Source organism: Patella vulgata, chromosome 4 (assembly GCF_932274485.2).
Source record: "Patella vulgata chromosome 4, xgPatVulg1.2, whole genome shotgun sequence".
In the NCBI taxonomy this organism is placed as follows: domain Eukaryota; kingdom Metazoa; phylum Mollusca; class Gastropoda; family Patellidae; genus Patella; species Patella vulgata.
The window spans coordinates 67,404,711-67,422,171 of NC_065882.2; the positions used below are offsets into that span (position 1 = coordinate 67,404,711).

The 17,461-nt window shown below is 31.9% G+C and overlaps 2 protein-coding genes across 4 annotated transcripts; one reads left to right on the forward strand and one right to left on the reverse strand.

Moving 5' to 3' along the window:
* The first annotated feature begins 10 nt into the window (after positions 1–10).
* LOC126819040 (dynein intermediate chain 2, ciliary) lies at positions 11–15,461 on the forward strand. Of its 3 annotated transcripts, none has more exons than XM_050546854.2 (18): positions 11–177; positions 1,231–1,281; positions 2,547–2,603; positions 3,447–3,494; positions 3,714–3,794; positions 4,067–4,193; positions 5,419–5,498; positions 5,863–5,979; positions 6,272–6,373; positions 6,716–6,799; positions 7,431–7,515; positions 7,691–7,852; positions 8,500–8,837; positions 9,549–9,636; positions 10,346–10,613; positions 11,356–11,455; positions 12,196–12,329; positions 12,732–15,461. In XM_050546854.2, the coding sequence occupies exons 1-18, from the start codon at positions 145–147 to the stop codon at positions 12,898–12,900; spliced, it is 2,124 nt and encodes a 707-aa protein (XP_050402811.1). In that variant the 5' UTR covers positions 11–144; the 3' UTR covers positions 12,901–15,461. The 3 variants fall into 3 exon arrangements, with proteins under 3 accessions (XP_050402811.1, XP_050402810.1, XP_050402812.1); XM_050546853.2 differs by lacking the exon at positions 1,231–1,281 and adding an exon at positions 1,676–1,741; XM_050546855.2 differs by lacking the exon at positions 1,231–1,281.
* Positions 15,226–17,414, reverse strand: LOC126819041 (ribitol 5-phosphate transferase FKRP). The gene is made up of 2 exons (XM_050546856.2): positions 17,379–17,414; positions 15,226–16,726 (listed from the first exon to the last, which is right to left on the reverse strand). Exon 2 carries the CDS (start codon positions 16,693–16,695, stop codon positions 15,226–15,228), a length of 1,470 nt encoding a protein of 489 aa, XP_050402813.1. The 5' UTR covers positions 16,696–16,726; positions 17,379–17,414.
* Between the last annotated feature and the right edge of the window lie 47 nt (positions 17,415–17,461).

Here is a 17,461-nt window from a genome sequence, read left to right on the forward strand (position 1 = left end):
TGACAGTATCCCATAGCTACAGCAGACGCCATAATTGTTGTCAATCATTTCTAAGTCAACTTCTAGACAAAAGTAAATTGAAGGTAGAAGTGTATTCACTCAGCTCTAACGGTTCTTAAGATCTTATTCGACAATCACACCAAAATGCCTCCTAAAGCACCAGTCAAAGGGAAACAGGTAGGTATTTCAAGTTTATTTAGACTATAGAGTCCCTTTTTTTTTCAAGCTCAAGACAGTGAAATCCTAGCCTACGGTAGGCCTAGACCTATGTAAAAACTCATCAGATTTATTTCAACGTTTTTAGCTACTTCTTACATACATGCAGCTTAGCCCCTATCTCTACCATGTAAAACACATCGGATTTATTTCAACGTTTTTAGCAGTTCTTACACTATACAGTCTAAGTCTTACTTAGTCTTGGAATATAAATTTAGCTCCTAGCCCTTATCTTTACAAGTCAATGTGCTTTGACTTTTAAAAGCTAGGCTATTGGTTAGGCCCACAGGAAGCTAATACAAAAAGTGTTCCAATATGCCCAATGCAAGTGCAAATCCTACTGGTGTTGATAAAACTACTTCCTGGCCTACCTATTCTACAAGAATTTCTAATCTATATGCTCGTTGAATGTGATAGCCTGCGTAGAAAAAGTACCTGTTGTTAAGGCTGTTAAGGTTACACACATCACAACAGACATTGGAAGCAAAGTCAATATCTGTAACCTTTTCCCTGTGACCCCATTTCGCCGATTCCACTTTCAATTTACAGCAATTTCAGCACTGAGTCAGCATTTATTCGGAACCCTAGTCCCTGTTCAGAAATTAATATGGACATAAATAAATAATGTACACCTTTAACTACTCAGTACTGGTACCGTATTTATGACGACATGGCAAAGGTAGAATGAAAAAAATCATCCCCGATCTTAGATTCATGTTGTCCACATGTGTTCTTCGTGAACATTTGTTGTTCTTTTTAAAATTATGTTGTTTATCTATCTAGATATGATTATGAAATGATATTCTTGCATAGTGGCATGATTTTATTATGTTAGTTTCTGGTAAGCTAAGCTTATGTAGTGTCTTTTTGAAAAAAAAATAGATTCTTGACTTGGAAACAGTATACACATAATGTTATGATTTATTTTGATGTGAATGAAATATTTATCTATGATTATAAATCATTACCAGTATTAATATTAGAATAATGAATGATGTGTATTGTAATATATAGAGTGTTTCAACTGGCGCAGACATGCCTCGTAGGAGAACAACACGTATTAGGGTGAGTGATGATTGTGGATTCAAATATCTATAAAAATATAACCACTCCACTTATTCTTCTGTTTTCTGTTATCCCACCAAATATAACAAAATGTCAGCCCATTATAATCATAAACAGTAATTTACTCACTTTCATTGCATAATGTCTTCGATTTGAAATAAAACCAGGACCTGCCCTTTGCTACAGACCATCTTGTTTGTGTATGGACAGATCCTAGAAATATGAAATCCTCTAAAACAGGGAAATGCTGAGAAAAAAAAGAAAATTAGGTTAACTTTGGGTTTTAATGATCAATCAAGAAGACATTATTTCATTGAATCAGGGTAGATTACTTATTAACAATGTTTCTATATGTGCTAACTATGTTTGTCTGTGTCTCTATCTGTCCTAACAGCAGTCAGGTGGGAATAAACCTAAACAAGGCCGCCAGAGTTTGTCTACAAAAGGTCCAGTCATTAAGGTATAATGACTATAAGTCAGTGGTACACCAGACATTTCCTAAAAAAAAAAAATCTTTTTTATAATATTAAATAAGCTTACATGACTAATCTACTATTATTAGTATTATACCAAAATAACCAAATACATGCTTTAAACCTAATCAAATTTTCCACCTATCCCTGGTGTACCACTGAATAAATGTTTGTTTACTGAGAACACGAATACCATGTAAGCTTATTTCTATTGTAATTTATACCCTTTTCAAATTTATCATAAGCTTATATCGTATTTGCATGTCTGAATATAAATGTTAAATTCTATAAGTTTGGTTAACTTACAGTTCCGGGCGGTACATCTATGACAAAAATATGTTTCTCTTTTGTTGTTTTCTCTTTTGTTTCATTTATAGATTTCTGTTGTCTTCAGTTCTGTTTTAGGTTCTTTGTATTAAAAACCATTGTGTTATATTATTTAGTAAAACTTATTTGTTACATGTATTTGTGTTATGATTTAGATGGTTCATTGATTTTTTTTTTTTTCGTTACAATTACAAGTTCTTAAAAGTTTGTATTAAACAAGCAAGTTATTAAAACAAGCAGGCTAATTGATATTTAAATTGTGGTGTTTTCATTGCTTGGTACTTTTATAAATTTGGTAGATTTAGATTATTTTAAATAATTTGTCTTTAAAGTAGACTGCTTTTAGTTTGCTTTTGACAATGTTGTAATTTTATTAGTTATTTAAGTAGAAACTTACTTTTGATGATCATTGTTTAGTATTTTGTACATTATAAAATATTATAAATTATATATTATAAATTCTAGGAAGGAGATGACATGACAGATCTAGGTGATGGAACTGACGCAGATGACTGGAGTCAGGTAAATTACATTTAATTTCACCTGGTTGTGCAGTACTATGTAGATTACAGTAACAACAGGGGAGCATATAGAGCCAGTTGGGTTCCAGAAAACATGTGCGCCCAAATTCTATGCTGACAAAAGTAAAGGATATTACAAAAATTTGCTTTTATGAGAAAACACAGCAACATGGTTCAAGTCTACCTCAAATCTCATTTAAATACACTATACTATGCCTTAAATCATTCTCGACCCGATGCTGCGACCCCGGTTGCTCAATAGGCAGGGGCCACTCACGCAGTTAGGACATAATAATTTGGGATCAGAACCTCTCAAAATTTTCTAGATATCCCCCTGAACAACACAATGATTAAAGATGCATTATTTAAGAGCTAAATCTGCCTATTGCCGGTTTTTGTTTTCAAATGAATTATTATTTAGACATTAACATGATAAGCCTAGAACATCGAATGGCAGAGATTTAAACAGATTGAAATACAATCGGCATTTTAATGATTTAATTAAAAAATGGAGAAGTGAGACAGAGTCTCAATTAACAAGTAACATTTCTACAAAAATAAACAGTCAAGGCACATATCTTGTCAAAACTTCAAACAGTGATAACTAAGCTCAGAATAAAGGAATGTGAATGAAATTTTCAATAGATATTAATTTTGAATTATCTATTTTGGAACTATTATATAGTACGGACGGTCAGCTCCCTATCTAAATCTTACATAATGCATCTTTAATTTTCATGAGACTATAAGTTGACTATTATGCAGTCCCTTTAATCAACACTTTTATATATTATTCATAAACCTCTATAAATCGTATGTAATTTTAAATTATTCTGAATTTTAGGCTAAAACATTAGAAAAGCCATCTGATCAGTTGCAGCTCTCGGAACAGGTATGAATAAATTATAGTTTTGATCTTCTTCATTATGATACTGTGATGTTAGCAGAATCCTATTTTTAGCTCTTTGTACCAAAGATGGATAAAGTAGGGTGTTAAACCCTATTTCATTCATTCATTCCAAGAATGAATGTTATTAAATTTTATCAGCTCAATTTATTTTTTTATTAATATCATTGTAATTGTAATTAACCATATAAAATGTATTTTTAGGATTTAAAAGAAGAATTTACAAGAATTCTAACAGCCAATAATCCTCATGCACCACAAAATATTGTTCGTTACAGCTTTAAAGTAAGTTGGAAATATTATTGATTTTGTCGATCATTTCGTCAAATTATATGAACATAGTTGTTGAGATCATAGAGAAAATGTAAGCATAATTGTATTTAATACATATTGTAAACAGTGGCAAAGCTAAAATTGTTGCCATCTTGATATCAAAGGCCCAGTGACAAAGTGGTAAATAAATTGTGGTTGTTGAGGCCTTCTCTGATCCCCTGCATGGTATGAATTGAAATTGAAAAAATGGACCTGAAAAATATTTTTTTAAATTTAATTTCTAGGAGAAACAATATAAACAGACATCAAGTGTTGATCAGTTAGCTATACATTTCTCTCTCGATGGTAATATGTTACATAAAGAATCTGATGAGGCTAAGAGACAGAAAGGAAAACTTGGCTTAGCTGAAGGTATGGATTAAATAGTTTATCAATAAATCTTTAGTAAATAATAATATCAATAAATCATCATTGTAGGTTATGAATGATAATATCAATTTATAAATCATTGTAGATAATGATAAACATCAATTTATCATTAATTCATTGTAGATAATAATTTATAAACATCATTTTATCATTAAATCATTGTATAGATACATGTAATGAATGATAAACATCAATTTATCATTAAATCTTCATGATAAACATTAGGTTGTCAGGCAATGAAACAAACACCCTGTGTGGCTAAGTTGTCTGAGGTATTTATACAAAATCATGAATTAATTGAGCCTATAAAAAAAAAAACATGCATTAAGTCTGTAAGAAAATCATGCATTAAGCCTATGTTATAATTGAAATCATCTATTATACCTCTATCAGAATCAGGATTTAACCACGTTTCATTTGAATAATTTATTCATCATAGTCTACCAATGGTTACAACTCAGTTAATTAATAATGTTTAGGTGCATAGTAGAATTAACTATCATTGGTTGATCAATGTTCTTTTCTGGCTGCTAGAAGAGGATAGAATTTTATCAGCGACCCCAAGTACTGGTAAAAGAATAAAAAAAAAAGATTGGATATAGTTATCAGAACCTCATATTTTAAATTTATGACTGCATGTAGAAAACTCTGTTTAGATTTAGAATAGTGTGAAATCTATAAGGTCCATTAAGCAATTAAACTTGTTTTCCTAGAACAATTCACTCAAGTGCATGTTGTATTTAGTTTCACTGACAATTTCTTAGAACAGGTGATTAACTGTTACCAAAAAATCTTCATGATTGCCTATTTCATCCTTTTATTTATTTAATACAAACCGCAATTACTATAGCCTTATTAGAAATTCATACCAATCCTTTATGAAAAAAAAAACCCTTTCATCTTGAATCCCCAGAAAGGAATGTCAATCATTCACACATACTGGCATAAAAATACCCCCCAAATTACCTACAACTTATTCAAATCAAAAATCAATTTATATGCAAATTGGCAGAAATAGCCATTCCCTATTTTTATGAATATATATCGTAGAAATAAATGTAGGGATGTTACAGTAACTGATATGATATCCGAATTTTCGATAATTAAAAACTTAACTATTGTATTATATTTTATAAAGCTTGTCAACGTTTTGAGTATCAAGTGATTGTAATATTTATGTTAATTATAATACGGTTTATTTTTGTAGCATCAAGTGAACAGGCTGTGAGTGAAGCAGGAGAAGGAGCTGGGGCTGCAGCAGAAGAAGGGGAAGGTGATAAACAAGAGGTAATTACAGATTTGTTGCCATTGCCAATCGAAATGTGCAGTCAATTGCAGTGGGAGTGGGAAGGGATCTAGTATACCTTTGTTTTCTTAAATTATACCAATCTGTTCAATACCACTCGGTGGCCATCTCAGTTGCAAAATGTGGTTTGGTTTTTCTCTGTACACTTTAATTAAGTTCAGGAATGAATGTTGTATAAAAAAAACAATTATTTCTTGTTAAATGAAAATGTTAAGGTGTTTCAAACTTTTCAATGTCTGCAATTCGGGAAAAGAGAAAAAAATAGATAAATCTGAATGTTTGGGATTGTCTCCATATTTGTTTAAGAAAACGGGAACTAAAATTTAATTTTTTTTTTTTTTTTAGGCAGCAGAAGAAAGAGCTGATGATGCTGCTACACCAGCACCAACAGATAAACGTAAACTAACCAATCAGTTCAATTATAGTGAACGTGCTTCACAAACATACAACAACCCATACAGGGTAAGTAATTATTATCTTGTCCAAAAATATTTACTACCTACACATGAAATGAAATAGCTTACATTTTTTGGGGAAAATTGATTTTCTAGAACAGTATCATTGAATATATGACCTGAAATTAGCATATTTTACAGTTACATTTACAATGATTAAAAATTCCAATATTTAGATTTTATTTATTTATCTTGCCAGATATCGGGATGGTTTTTTTTATTTAAAAACAAATGTATTCCAAATTTAGAATAATTTTTGCCTTGTTAAATTACTGAAAACAAATTTTGTTATATTACAGGAACGTGGTACAGCTACAGAACCACCTCCAAGAGCCACCTTTGCTGGTAATGTAACACAGTGGGAAATATATGATGCTTATTTAGAAGATTTTGAAAAACAGGTTAGGATATGATGAAATATACTAGCTATTATTCCCTCCTCACATCATAAAAATTTTAAATATAATAATAATAATGATAATTGGTAACAATAGGCATGTTTCTTAATTTGGAAAATGTCCTAAAAAACTTGTCACCTGCGGGAAGCTTTGAAAATAAGGATAAAATTTATTCCTGAAAAAAAGAAAGAAATTTAATTACAATTTTGTAGTGAACTGAGGAATGATAAATTATGACTGTTCAAGATTTGTATTGCACAAGTAGATGTGATCAATTTGATACATATTAAATTAAAACCAAATAACTTTATGAATTTTTTTTTTTTTTTTTTTTTTTTTTTACAGGAGAAATCTAAAGAGAAGAAAACTATACCTGGTAGAAAAGAAGAGGAGAAAACAAGGAAAAAATTAACTATTACCGAAACACAGGTACTGTAAACATTTTTAGTGGAGTTAGATTTTAAGGAGAGGTACTTTTAATGATATAGGGAGAGGTACTTTTAATGGAGTTGTCTAGTATTATTGGAGTCGCATGTACAGTGACTCACACTGTGTTATTGGAGTTGCATAGTTTTAAATACAGTGACAGGCACTGTGCTGTTGTATAGACATAGGAGCGACACTTTTCATTGGAGTTGTATAAATATAGAGAAAGGGCACCCCTGATCATTGTTTTCACACAACAAGAACATTATTTGATACTGAATGATTAGACAAGTCCTGTCACGATCATCTAGTATCTATTTTCTGCTTTGTTGCTAGCACCCTCTATATTACGTACAGAGTTACATCTCCTGCAGATCGGTGAAAAATTCAGCGATAGATATTTTGACATGTGATTTACTTGATATCAGTACTAACAAACACTGAGAATTTATTAAGAGGTCACTCCCATTAAGCGGTCAGTCATGAAAATTCCCATGAGTGGCTGCTGAATATAGATTCTACTGTATATTATCTTCTCATAATGTATAGAATTGTAGCACTGGAGAATATTTTACTTCATGTATTAACAATTTCTGGTGACTGTAAGTTTATTATTTTGCTTTTGTGATTACAGAGTGATGATATATCTCGTGTATCTAGTGCCAGTAAAATTGTTGAAAGGATGGTCAACCAGAATACTTATGATGACGTTGCACAAGGTAAGGCTTAATTACAGGTTAAACTGCTGTACATATTTAATCATTCATAAATATTTGATATTATGTTTGAACATAATATGCTTCTTAGTACCATCCTGATGAGGTTGAAACGTCTTTGCAAAAGGATCCAACTTTTTCTGATGCCAGTGTTCATTATCTTTATTTTGTGATTCAGATTTTCGTTATTGGGAAGATGTGTCTGATGACTACCGAGATCAAGAGGGAACACTTTTACCATTATGGAGATTTTCACACGATAAAGCAAAGAAATTGGCAGTTTCATCTTTATGCTGGAATCCGAAATATAATGATCTTTTTGCTGCTTCATTTGGTTCATGTAAGTTAATTGATTCACTTATTGACTCTCTGGATGTTAGCAAAATTACCCTCAAAAAGAGTTTTGACAAACCAGAGATTTATTAGATTATTAAGTATTCTTGAAATGGCCAGTCCTTATAATTGATGGAGGCTCAGTGAGGAAGACGATGACTCGCTAACCTAGAAGTCCCGTGTTCGATCTCTGCTTTGGATGAGAAAGTTCATCTAGATTTCCAGTGTTGTACCTCCTTGTCGGTGCAGGACCAAGGGCCTGACAAGGGACAACATATAGTTGTTCGGAGGGGCAAAAAACTGAGGTTCTACGTACCCATTGGCATGCATTTAAAAGATCCCTTGTAAGTTGAAATTTGATAATAAGAGTAGGCCGTAGTGTCGCTGTCCTGGCAAAATTTACCTCATGGCACACTGTAAGGCATATGCCCGTCTTCATTAGCCCAGTCGGAGCAGAACAGTAGGACGTTAAACCCCATTTTATTTCAATTCCTTAATTGTCTCCTTTCATATTCCTAGTCTTAGCCAGGTTGACACCTGTACAAATGATATTACTTGATGGATTTGGGGTGTTTTTGTTCAGATGATGTTAAGGACAGCTGGTGTGCTTATTTTTATATGCATCTATAATTTTCTTCTTATTTTTATCTACAGATGATTTTATGAAACAAGGAACTGGTCTGATCCTCTTCAACTCTTTAAAAAATCCTTCCTATCCTGAACATGTATTTGAAACAGATAGTGGAGTTATGTGTTTAGATGTTCATCCAGAACACCCATATCAAATAGCGGCTGGTTTTTACGATGGCAGTGTAGCCGTATTTAATGCAGTAGAAAAGAAAGACGGACCCGTACACCGATGTACAGCAAAGAACGGAAAACACACAGACCCAGTATGGCAAGTCAGATGGCAGAAAGATGACTCGGATAATAACATGAACTTTTACTCAATTTCTTCAGATGGCAGAATTGTTCACTGGACAATAGTAAAGGTGAAAAACTTATTACATACCATTAATCAATTTATTTTCTTAATTCGGCAAAATCAGTTTGAAACTGACACTGTGATGTCATTTCATTGTTGACACTTTGTGATATCATTTCATTGTTGACGCTTTGTGATGTCATTTCATTGTTGACACTTTGTGATGTCATTTCATTGTTAATACTTTGTGATGATATTCCAATATCTAGACTCTGTGAAGATATTCCATTGTCAAAGAGTTTGTGATGAATCACATTCTGTTGTTGAGATGATGTGGTGTCATTTCAGTTTTGCCACTTTGTGATTATATTCAAATGTGATGATACTCCAATGTTTAGAATTTGTGATGATAATCTATTGTTAAAGAGTTTGTGATAATCACATTCAGTCGATGTGATGGCTAGCCTTCCATTGTCTAGACTTTGTGATGTCAATTCATTGCCAAGACTTTGTGGTGTCATTCCGTTGAGACTTTGTGGTGTTATTCAGTTTTTCAGACTCTGTGATGACAGTCCATTGTGTTGTCACTCCATTGTTTTTCACATTGTGATGTCATTCCACGATTACTTACCATTGTTGGGACTTGATTGAAACTGACAGAATTTTGCTATAAAATTTCAAGTTTTAGGAATTTCTGTCAATGGCTAAATTAGATTATAATTAACTAAAAATAAGCTTATGATAAATTCATGACAATAATACAATTTTCTATTTGTAGAATGAGATGATATATCAAGATGTTATTAAATTAACTATACCAGATGCTTCAGCTGAGGGACCTGATGGTATTAAAGTTCCAACATTAGGTAAAGTCTTATTAATCTCATACATATTTATACTAAAATAAGGTATAAACAGAAAAAGGCATTATGTGATAAATATCAGGATTGAAATATTAGAGCTCTTATAAAGAAAACATCATAGCTAGATGAATTAAAGATACATTATGCAAGATTTAGATAAAGCGCTGGCTGTTCTTGCTATAATAGTTCAAAAATAGATAATGCAAAATCTAGTAAAAATCCCAACCATCCGATGGCAACGAAAGTTGATTATGGTTTTGTCATGTTCTAATTAATAATTTATATAACATTTAAGGCCTAAAGACAGATATGCAATAGGCAGATTTAGCTCTTGAATAATGTATCTTTAAGGCCTTTAGGATAAAATATTGCCTGATAAAGCAATATCAATATATCTGAGAATGTTTGTTTATTACCTATTCCGTTGAAACTTCTTCCACCCCATATTATTGTTATTTTCACTGTATCAGTTACTAGAATACTATATGTTCCAAATATCCTGTCAGTTTCATACTTATAGTTTGACAAATTCAAGCTTTTATCATCAAGAAAAAGTGTCTTATTGAAGGATGCAAGGTTTCACGTGGCCGTTTCCCTCAGCATTGATTATGGGTTCTGATTATATTGTATTCATGTGAAATGAAACTCATAAATGGAAATATGTCTCTTAAGAAAAAATGTGTCTTAAATTTTCATTTTTTTCTGTCTTCAGGATGTGGTACAGCATTTGATTTTCATAAACAGAAAGATTATCTGTTCTTAGTTGGTACTGAAGAGGGTAAAGTTCATGTCTGTTCTAAAGCCTACACAAGTCATTTTATTGACTCAATAGACGCCCATAATATGGCTGTATATAAGGTAGCATGGAATTATTTCCACTCTAAACTTTATATAACCTGTAGTGCTGACTGGAATGTTAAAATCTGGGAGATGGGTTCAAAAATAGACAAAAATACAGATGGCACAGAATCTTCTGAAAGGTAAGATTTGTGTTTTCCAACTGAAGTACATAACTAAAACTGGTATTAATAAATATTTTACCTTTTAGGGTATTGCGTTGATGAAATCACTTAGTGATATAATTGCATTGTTGAGACTTTGAAATGTCATTCCATTGTGGAGACTCTCTTGATGTCATTTAGTCGTTGTGATGTCATTCCATTGTTGAGACTTGTGATGTCATTCCATTGTTGAGACTTTTTGGTATCAGTACATAATTGGGACTTCTGTGATTGTATGGTTGAGATTTTGTGTTACTTCATAGCAGTTAATTTGTTTCATTTATTCCACATTGTGATGTCATTCCATTGTTCACACTGCAACAGAAATATTATATGGCAATATCAGTCTAGAAATTAGCACTTTTTGTCTAAATAGACGTCATAATTACTAAAAGTTTTTGAACAGCAGTATCATCACTGTTTGCTTTTGACACAGAGATAGATGTTGCTCAGGATATTAATATATACAAACTGCCCATTTTTATCTCAAAAATGCTCAATTATCATTTTGTGAGTTCATGCTCAATTTAGTATAGAACACAACCATTGCTTAGAAGTTATTTCTTGAAGGACGCTATCTGCTGAACTTTGAGGAAAGCTTTTTCTTTCTTTCAAATTTGTGAAAATGACTAATATAGTTATTAATTCAATGGAGCATTTTTTTCTCATAAAACTTTATGTGAATGCGTTAATGAAGCAAGTATTTTGTTTATCTTTACAGAAAGCCATTATTTTCATTTGATTTAAATAACTCTGTTGGTGATGTGGCCTGGGCTCCTTATTCTTCTACTGTGTTTGCTGCTGTAACTGCTGATGGCAAGGTAATATTACACAATCTAATGGGAAATTGAAAATTTACTCAACCAATTTCTTTGGGGGGGGGGGGGGAGAGATATCCCAACTTACTGTAAGACATCAAAATAAAGCTGAGTTACTTTAGTCCAGTTATTGATACTTTAATACATATGTTTAATGGATCTGTTCCAGATTAAAGCCAATGATTTACTTTAATTTTAATCCAAGCAAAATTGTACTTCAATTGATTACATAACATTTAATTAAGAAATCATATCTGTTATATGTTCAAGATTAAACCTGCAGATTGTCATATAAATTTTTCAGACAATATCGAATTCAGATTAAAATGTATTCAAATTGATACGGGTACACTACATAATATTGAATTAAGAAAGCAAAACCAAAGTAGATCAAAGCGGACTGAGAAACACACTATCAAATGTAAAGTTAAAGAGGCCTATCAAGAGATTTTATTCAACACTTATATCTGGCATTGATTTGTTTATATGACATGCAGAGTTTGTCGCATGTTGTGAAATTGTTAATATCTTTCAAAATACTGAACAGAATAGAATCATTTTTGGATCAAGATGGAACTTGCACAATACATGTATTGCTGTTTTCAAGGAATTAAAAGTGTACCATAGATCATCGGTTTTAAAAGTGGACTTTGTAACTTGAATAATATTGATGTCACATGCAGTTACAACCTGATTTATTTCAATTATCCAGGTGTTAAAATGTGTTATATTTTATATTTCAGGTATATGTGTATGATTTAAATGTAAATAAATATGAACCAATCTGTGAACAAATGGTAGCCCAGAAAAAGAAGACAAAGTTAACTCACATAGAATTTAATCCTGTTCATCCTATTATTATTGTTGGAGATGATAGGTAATTACATTTAATTATGGCTATCTTTATTTCTGTTGTCAGAAATCAACATCTTACAAGCTTCTCTATGCTTCTCTTGCTCAAACAGTTGTTTGTTTATGCCGGCTTGTAAAAATTCCTATTGAATTCCCTAATAACTCAGTGGAGAGAGGTTATTACAAGCTTTACTCTCTTTCAATCCTGCTTTTTATATCAATGTGGTTTGAAATGGTAGTTGCTTACATGTATCAGGTATAATCATTAATACTTTAGAGAGATATCTCCTTGCATTTTGTTTGCCTACATGTACTTATGTAAAGATATATCCGACTTGTCTAATAAGATGTTCCCCCCTTCTTCCTATTCAAAAGTTTTTTGGGTTGAAATTTTAATTCAATCTATGTAAATGTATTTATTTTACAGGGGTAATGTTACTAGTTTGAAACTTTCACCAAACTTGAGAAAAGTACCAAAGGAAAAGAAAGGACAACCACCAATGGATGCTTCTCAGAAACAACAATATGAATTAACTAAATTAGAGAAGATATTAGCTATGGTTCGAGAACCAACCGAGTCTAATGTAGCCAACTAAATGCTTTAAATAATTTTACCAATACTGCTACCAAACATACCCCACAAACAAAGACATCAGTTACATCTTTTGTAAATTCAAGAGTTAGTATTAAACGACAATAACATCGGTCAGTTGTTGGATTTTCTAAGAAAATTGGGGCAGCTACATGATTATGAGAAATCAATAAAAAAGCATTAAAACAAAATAACAGCATTTCATCTTGAATTTTGTATTACACAGTATATGTATTATAAGTATAAATTTATTATGTAAATAGAAGTTCATTGAGAAAAATTCATCTTAACTAGCCATACTAAGTTATTGTTTTGTAATGTCATTTTATGTTTGAAATATTTATTCATATTGTTGATAAATTATTCTGTGATATACTTTATATAAAAAATATTGTAAAACTTTTATTAAGTTTTATTATGAAATATTCCAAAAATAAAAAATGCAAATTCAAAGATTTATATTTTCCCACAAAATTACAACAAAAATATACGAAAAATACTGAATGGAATGTCATGTTATGTATAAGACTGCCACACCACTATACACAGAGATAAGATTACTATTTGAAATATGGTACATTCACTATTATTGGAGATAACAGACAGAGTTATGGATAACATGGACTATCGTTATGAGAGTACCCTCATTAATAAACGTAGTGAATGTTAACCATAATGCTGTCTATGTATATTGCTCTCACTAATTGCCCTTTAAAGGTATTATTGAAGATAAAGAAAATTCTATTTGGTAAAAGCATGAACTTAAAGGAATAAGCTTATTGCCAGTCATGCTAGATACTATTCAAAATTTGTTTAACAATTCAATATACATGTACCATGTAGACTAAAATTTCGTAAAATGAAATGAAATTGGGTTAACCTCCTCCTGTTCTGCACAGACTAGGCTAATGAAGACGAGCATATGCCATACAGTGTGCTATGAGGGAAGGTTTATCTGGGCAGCAACACTATGGCCTACTCTGATATGGAATTCCAACTGCAAGGTGTTTTTTACATGCATGCCAATGTGTACACAGGACCAATATAACGTTCATAAAGACAACTGCATCTTTTATTCCAAACAATTAATTTCTCTGATTTCACACGAACGATTTGCTTTTTGAGAGTAAGATCTGGAGTCAAAATAATCATGGTAACTTTTATCAACCCTTTCACATTTTTGGTTTGCGCCTCGTCTGTATGACGTTTGTAAATCTAACCAAAATTATGCAGACAATATTTTTTTTAAAGACTGTCCACATACATGTACATGTAATTAATAATTTTCAAGTTTACAAAAATAAATTATTCTGCCAATAAGAGGAAATATTTTGAAACCACATTTACAGGGTAACGAGATATATGTTTTCATGGTAGAGCCTGAAATCAGTTGTGAAATATCTCAAATATATACCAAATTTGGCTATGCCCCTTCAAGATGACTAGATAAATTTCTTAATGGCATAAAAAAAAAAATGACTAAATTGTGTATATACAGTAAACTTTGCATAAGTTGGATCTAAGTGGACTGACCAATTTTATCCGAGTTAAGAGGAGATCCGAGGTGGATGAAGACTGAAATTCAATCTTAGCTCGATTACAAATAAACTGCAAGAACCAGATAATAATAGATTCAAACGCACATTTCAAGCTTTTGTTTGTATCTGCAAGTAGATAACTTTTGTTTTGTCGCCATCTTTGAAAAATGTCCTAAATTTTCCCAGAAAGTGTCTCGTACAGCAGACAGCGAGTTTCGAATTTTCCAGGAAAATTCTATTATTGTGTCGCGTCAAATAGGCTGATTTGAGTCAAAATGATCGGGGAAAGTATTTTGGGCTTTGTGCATGGAATAGCTAACCGTGGTTAAGACCATCGAGACGAAACCTACTTAGTCAAATTCTGAACATACTGCTGATCCAACTTGGGCAAAGGAAAAAAGCCTGAATTAGATCAAATGGACCAAACATTTTGATCCGAGTTGAGCAAAGATCCGACTTAGGAAATCTGACTTGCGCACTAAAATTTAATAAGAAAAACTTCCAGGAGCAAAGGGTCCAAACGATTTTATCAGAGTTGAGTGAAGATCCGACTTAGGCAAGGTTTACTGTATTTGAACTCCTTAGAGAAATACATGAAATTATAGGAAGACAATCTTAATATATGTACTGAATCCTAAAACGTTCATAAAAATAATGCTTATTCTTTACCATGTGTATTATGTATATGATGAAATTACCCTGAAACCTTGAGATTCAAATTAAATAAAATGCCTATTACATGTACAATATTTTTTACATAAGCATAATAAATAATAACATACATTTTCCCACTAGCTGTGTGGATCTTGAGAATTTGGATATTTAGGGTTTTCAATAACACCTTTACCAAATTTATATTCTAAGAATTTTTTGACATTGTTCGGAGCTGGAGCATCTAAACCTACAAATTGGATTTTTGTTAAAGGTTTTAAAAAACTTTCAGGAAATTCGGTATCTTGTCTATGAGTTTTCATCCATGTATTTTTAGTCATAGTGCCATTCTTAGAATAAAATGGGAAAATATCAACATGGAGTCTGTTTGATTCACTATACTGCACACGATAAAATTCACCCTCAACAGCTTTCTCCCACACAAAGCCATCTTCATCAATTATGGCATTTTTAGCATCTATTTTAAATTGTTCACATTTTGACAAGTCATCTTTGTATATACCAATATCAACATCATAATCCCAGGGTATAATATCCCCTTCTCTTGCGGCACCAAGTAAACTTCCCCCTTCTAACCAAAATCTAGCTCCACAGTCCGATAAGATTTTAAACACATGGTGCACAGTTTCTTTTAATGCTTTATGACAGCATGGAGGTGTCCATCTTCCTAAATATAAATATTCTGGCATGTCATTAACAACTGTGTCGAAACATCTAGCTGTATGTTTTGAACAACCAAACCATTCCTCGTGACCATTTGAATGCTTAATTAATTTAATACCAAGATTTTTAAACAGATTTTGTCGTCTTTGATCTTCAAGTTTCTTATGCTTCCAGCTATTATGTGGTTCACTGAATAACATCCTTAAAGAACTAAGCACAGTTTTATCATAAATAAGCACAGGGTAATCATTCAAAGAATTTTGTATATAGAAGGAAAGATGCAGAGGTCTGATAAAAGGATCAGTAAATTCTAAAATATTTTCTGTTTTAGTGAGTATTCCGTGATTACCTATTACCATATCACATTTTGATTCACTATCAGTGTATATCACAGTCCATTTCTTGACATCAAATTTCAGTTTTTGACAATTTACTTGGGAAGGTGAAACTGGTAGGACTATGGCAGAATACAATTTAGGAGATTTGATTAATAAATCTATAGCCTGTTGAATATCGTACCAGCTTGACATTGACGTAGAATCAGGCAAAAATAACATGAAATCTGACCTAATAAATCTTTCCGGTCTTGTTGTTAGTATAGATTTTTTTATGGTTGGTTCAAGAGAAATAAACGTAATTCTATCAGATGGAGTATGTTTTATTGGTGGATATGGTATTTTATCACTGATGACAACAATATCCATTCTATCAGACAATGCATATAGTTTGTTAATTGTATTTTCCAAATTATTTTCAAATTCTTCATGTTCACGTATGATTACTGTTAGTTCTTGCCTAGTCAGCCTTTGAATATTATCTGGAATCATTTTTAAGTCTTTATGTTGTAGTATAACAAAATATATTATCATAAACAAGTTTAACAGCAGGGCTGATATAATATACACTTTACACTTGTTTATTCTCATATCTTCTAATTTAAAGCAACTTCTGCATGACCTGTAAAGAGAAAGAATGAATTAGCAAATATTCAAAATAACCGCCTACCGGTAACAAAAATTTGGACTACGATTATGAATACAAAATAGAAACAAATGGAATTTTGCATGAAAATTAACAATGGTATAAAACTAACATATTTTCTCTGACTCTGACTGAAGGCATTGACTATCAATTTAGGAAGTGGTTTTGAAACAATATCCTGGATATCACCCCCTACATGCGATGGTTGAGAATATTTGTATTGCAAATGACTGAAATTCATGTCATAGAGTGAGTATGTGACAGTGTAATGCCTGGGGTAGGCCCTACTGTTTATTTTGTTCCGTGTATCAATGAAAACACAATGGCAAAGTCTTGATGATGGATCGTGTAACAGAAATACTGAAATGTATGAAAACTTTTAAAAATATTTAAGGAATGCCCTTAATTTTTAAAGGACACGTTTTGTAAATATTGCCTGGTAACAGTTTTGAAATCAGTCTGACTGTCTGGTGCCAGTGGTGGAAATAGAGCCATGGCATGGGCTTTATCTGATATTAGAAAGAATAAAAAAAACCAAAAAAAACACGTAGTCTTTGGACTAGGTTAAACGTGTTCAGCAATGAAGCTATACAATTGCAGGCTAAAGAATTGTTGTAAAAATAGCTACCAGGTTTCTCACTTTCTTGTCTACTTTTGTTTAGGCTACTTTTTTTTTTTTAATAGGGGTAACCGGAAGTTTCCTGGTTCTCC

Bases quoted from the DNA above. Each gene is read 5' to 3' on its own strand.
- LOC126819041 (XM_050546856.2), bottom strand. From the start codon at position 16,695: ATGAGAATAAACAAGTGTAAAGTGTATATTATATCAGCCCTGCTGTTA.
- LOC126819040 (XM_050546853.2), top strand. From the start codon at position 145: ATGCCTCCTAAAGCACCAGTCAAAGGGAAACAG. The intron at 3,795-4,066 runs GTAAGTTGGAAA...TTTAATTTCTAG, and splicing joins TTGTTCGTTACAGCTTTAAA to GAGAAACAATATAAACAGAC. The intron at 7,853-8,499 runs GTAAGTTAATTG...TTTTATCTACAG, and splicing joins TGCTGCTTCATTTGGTTCAT to ATGATTTTATGAAACAAGGA.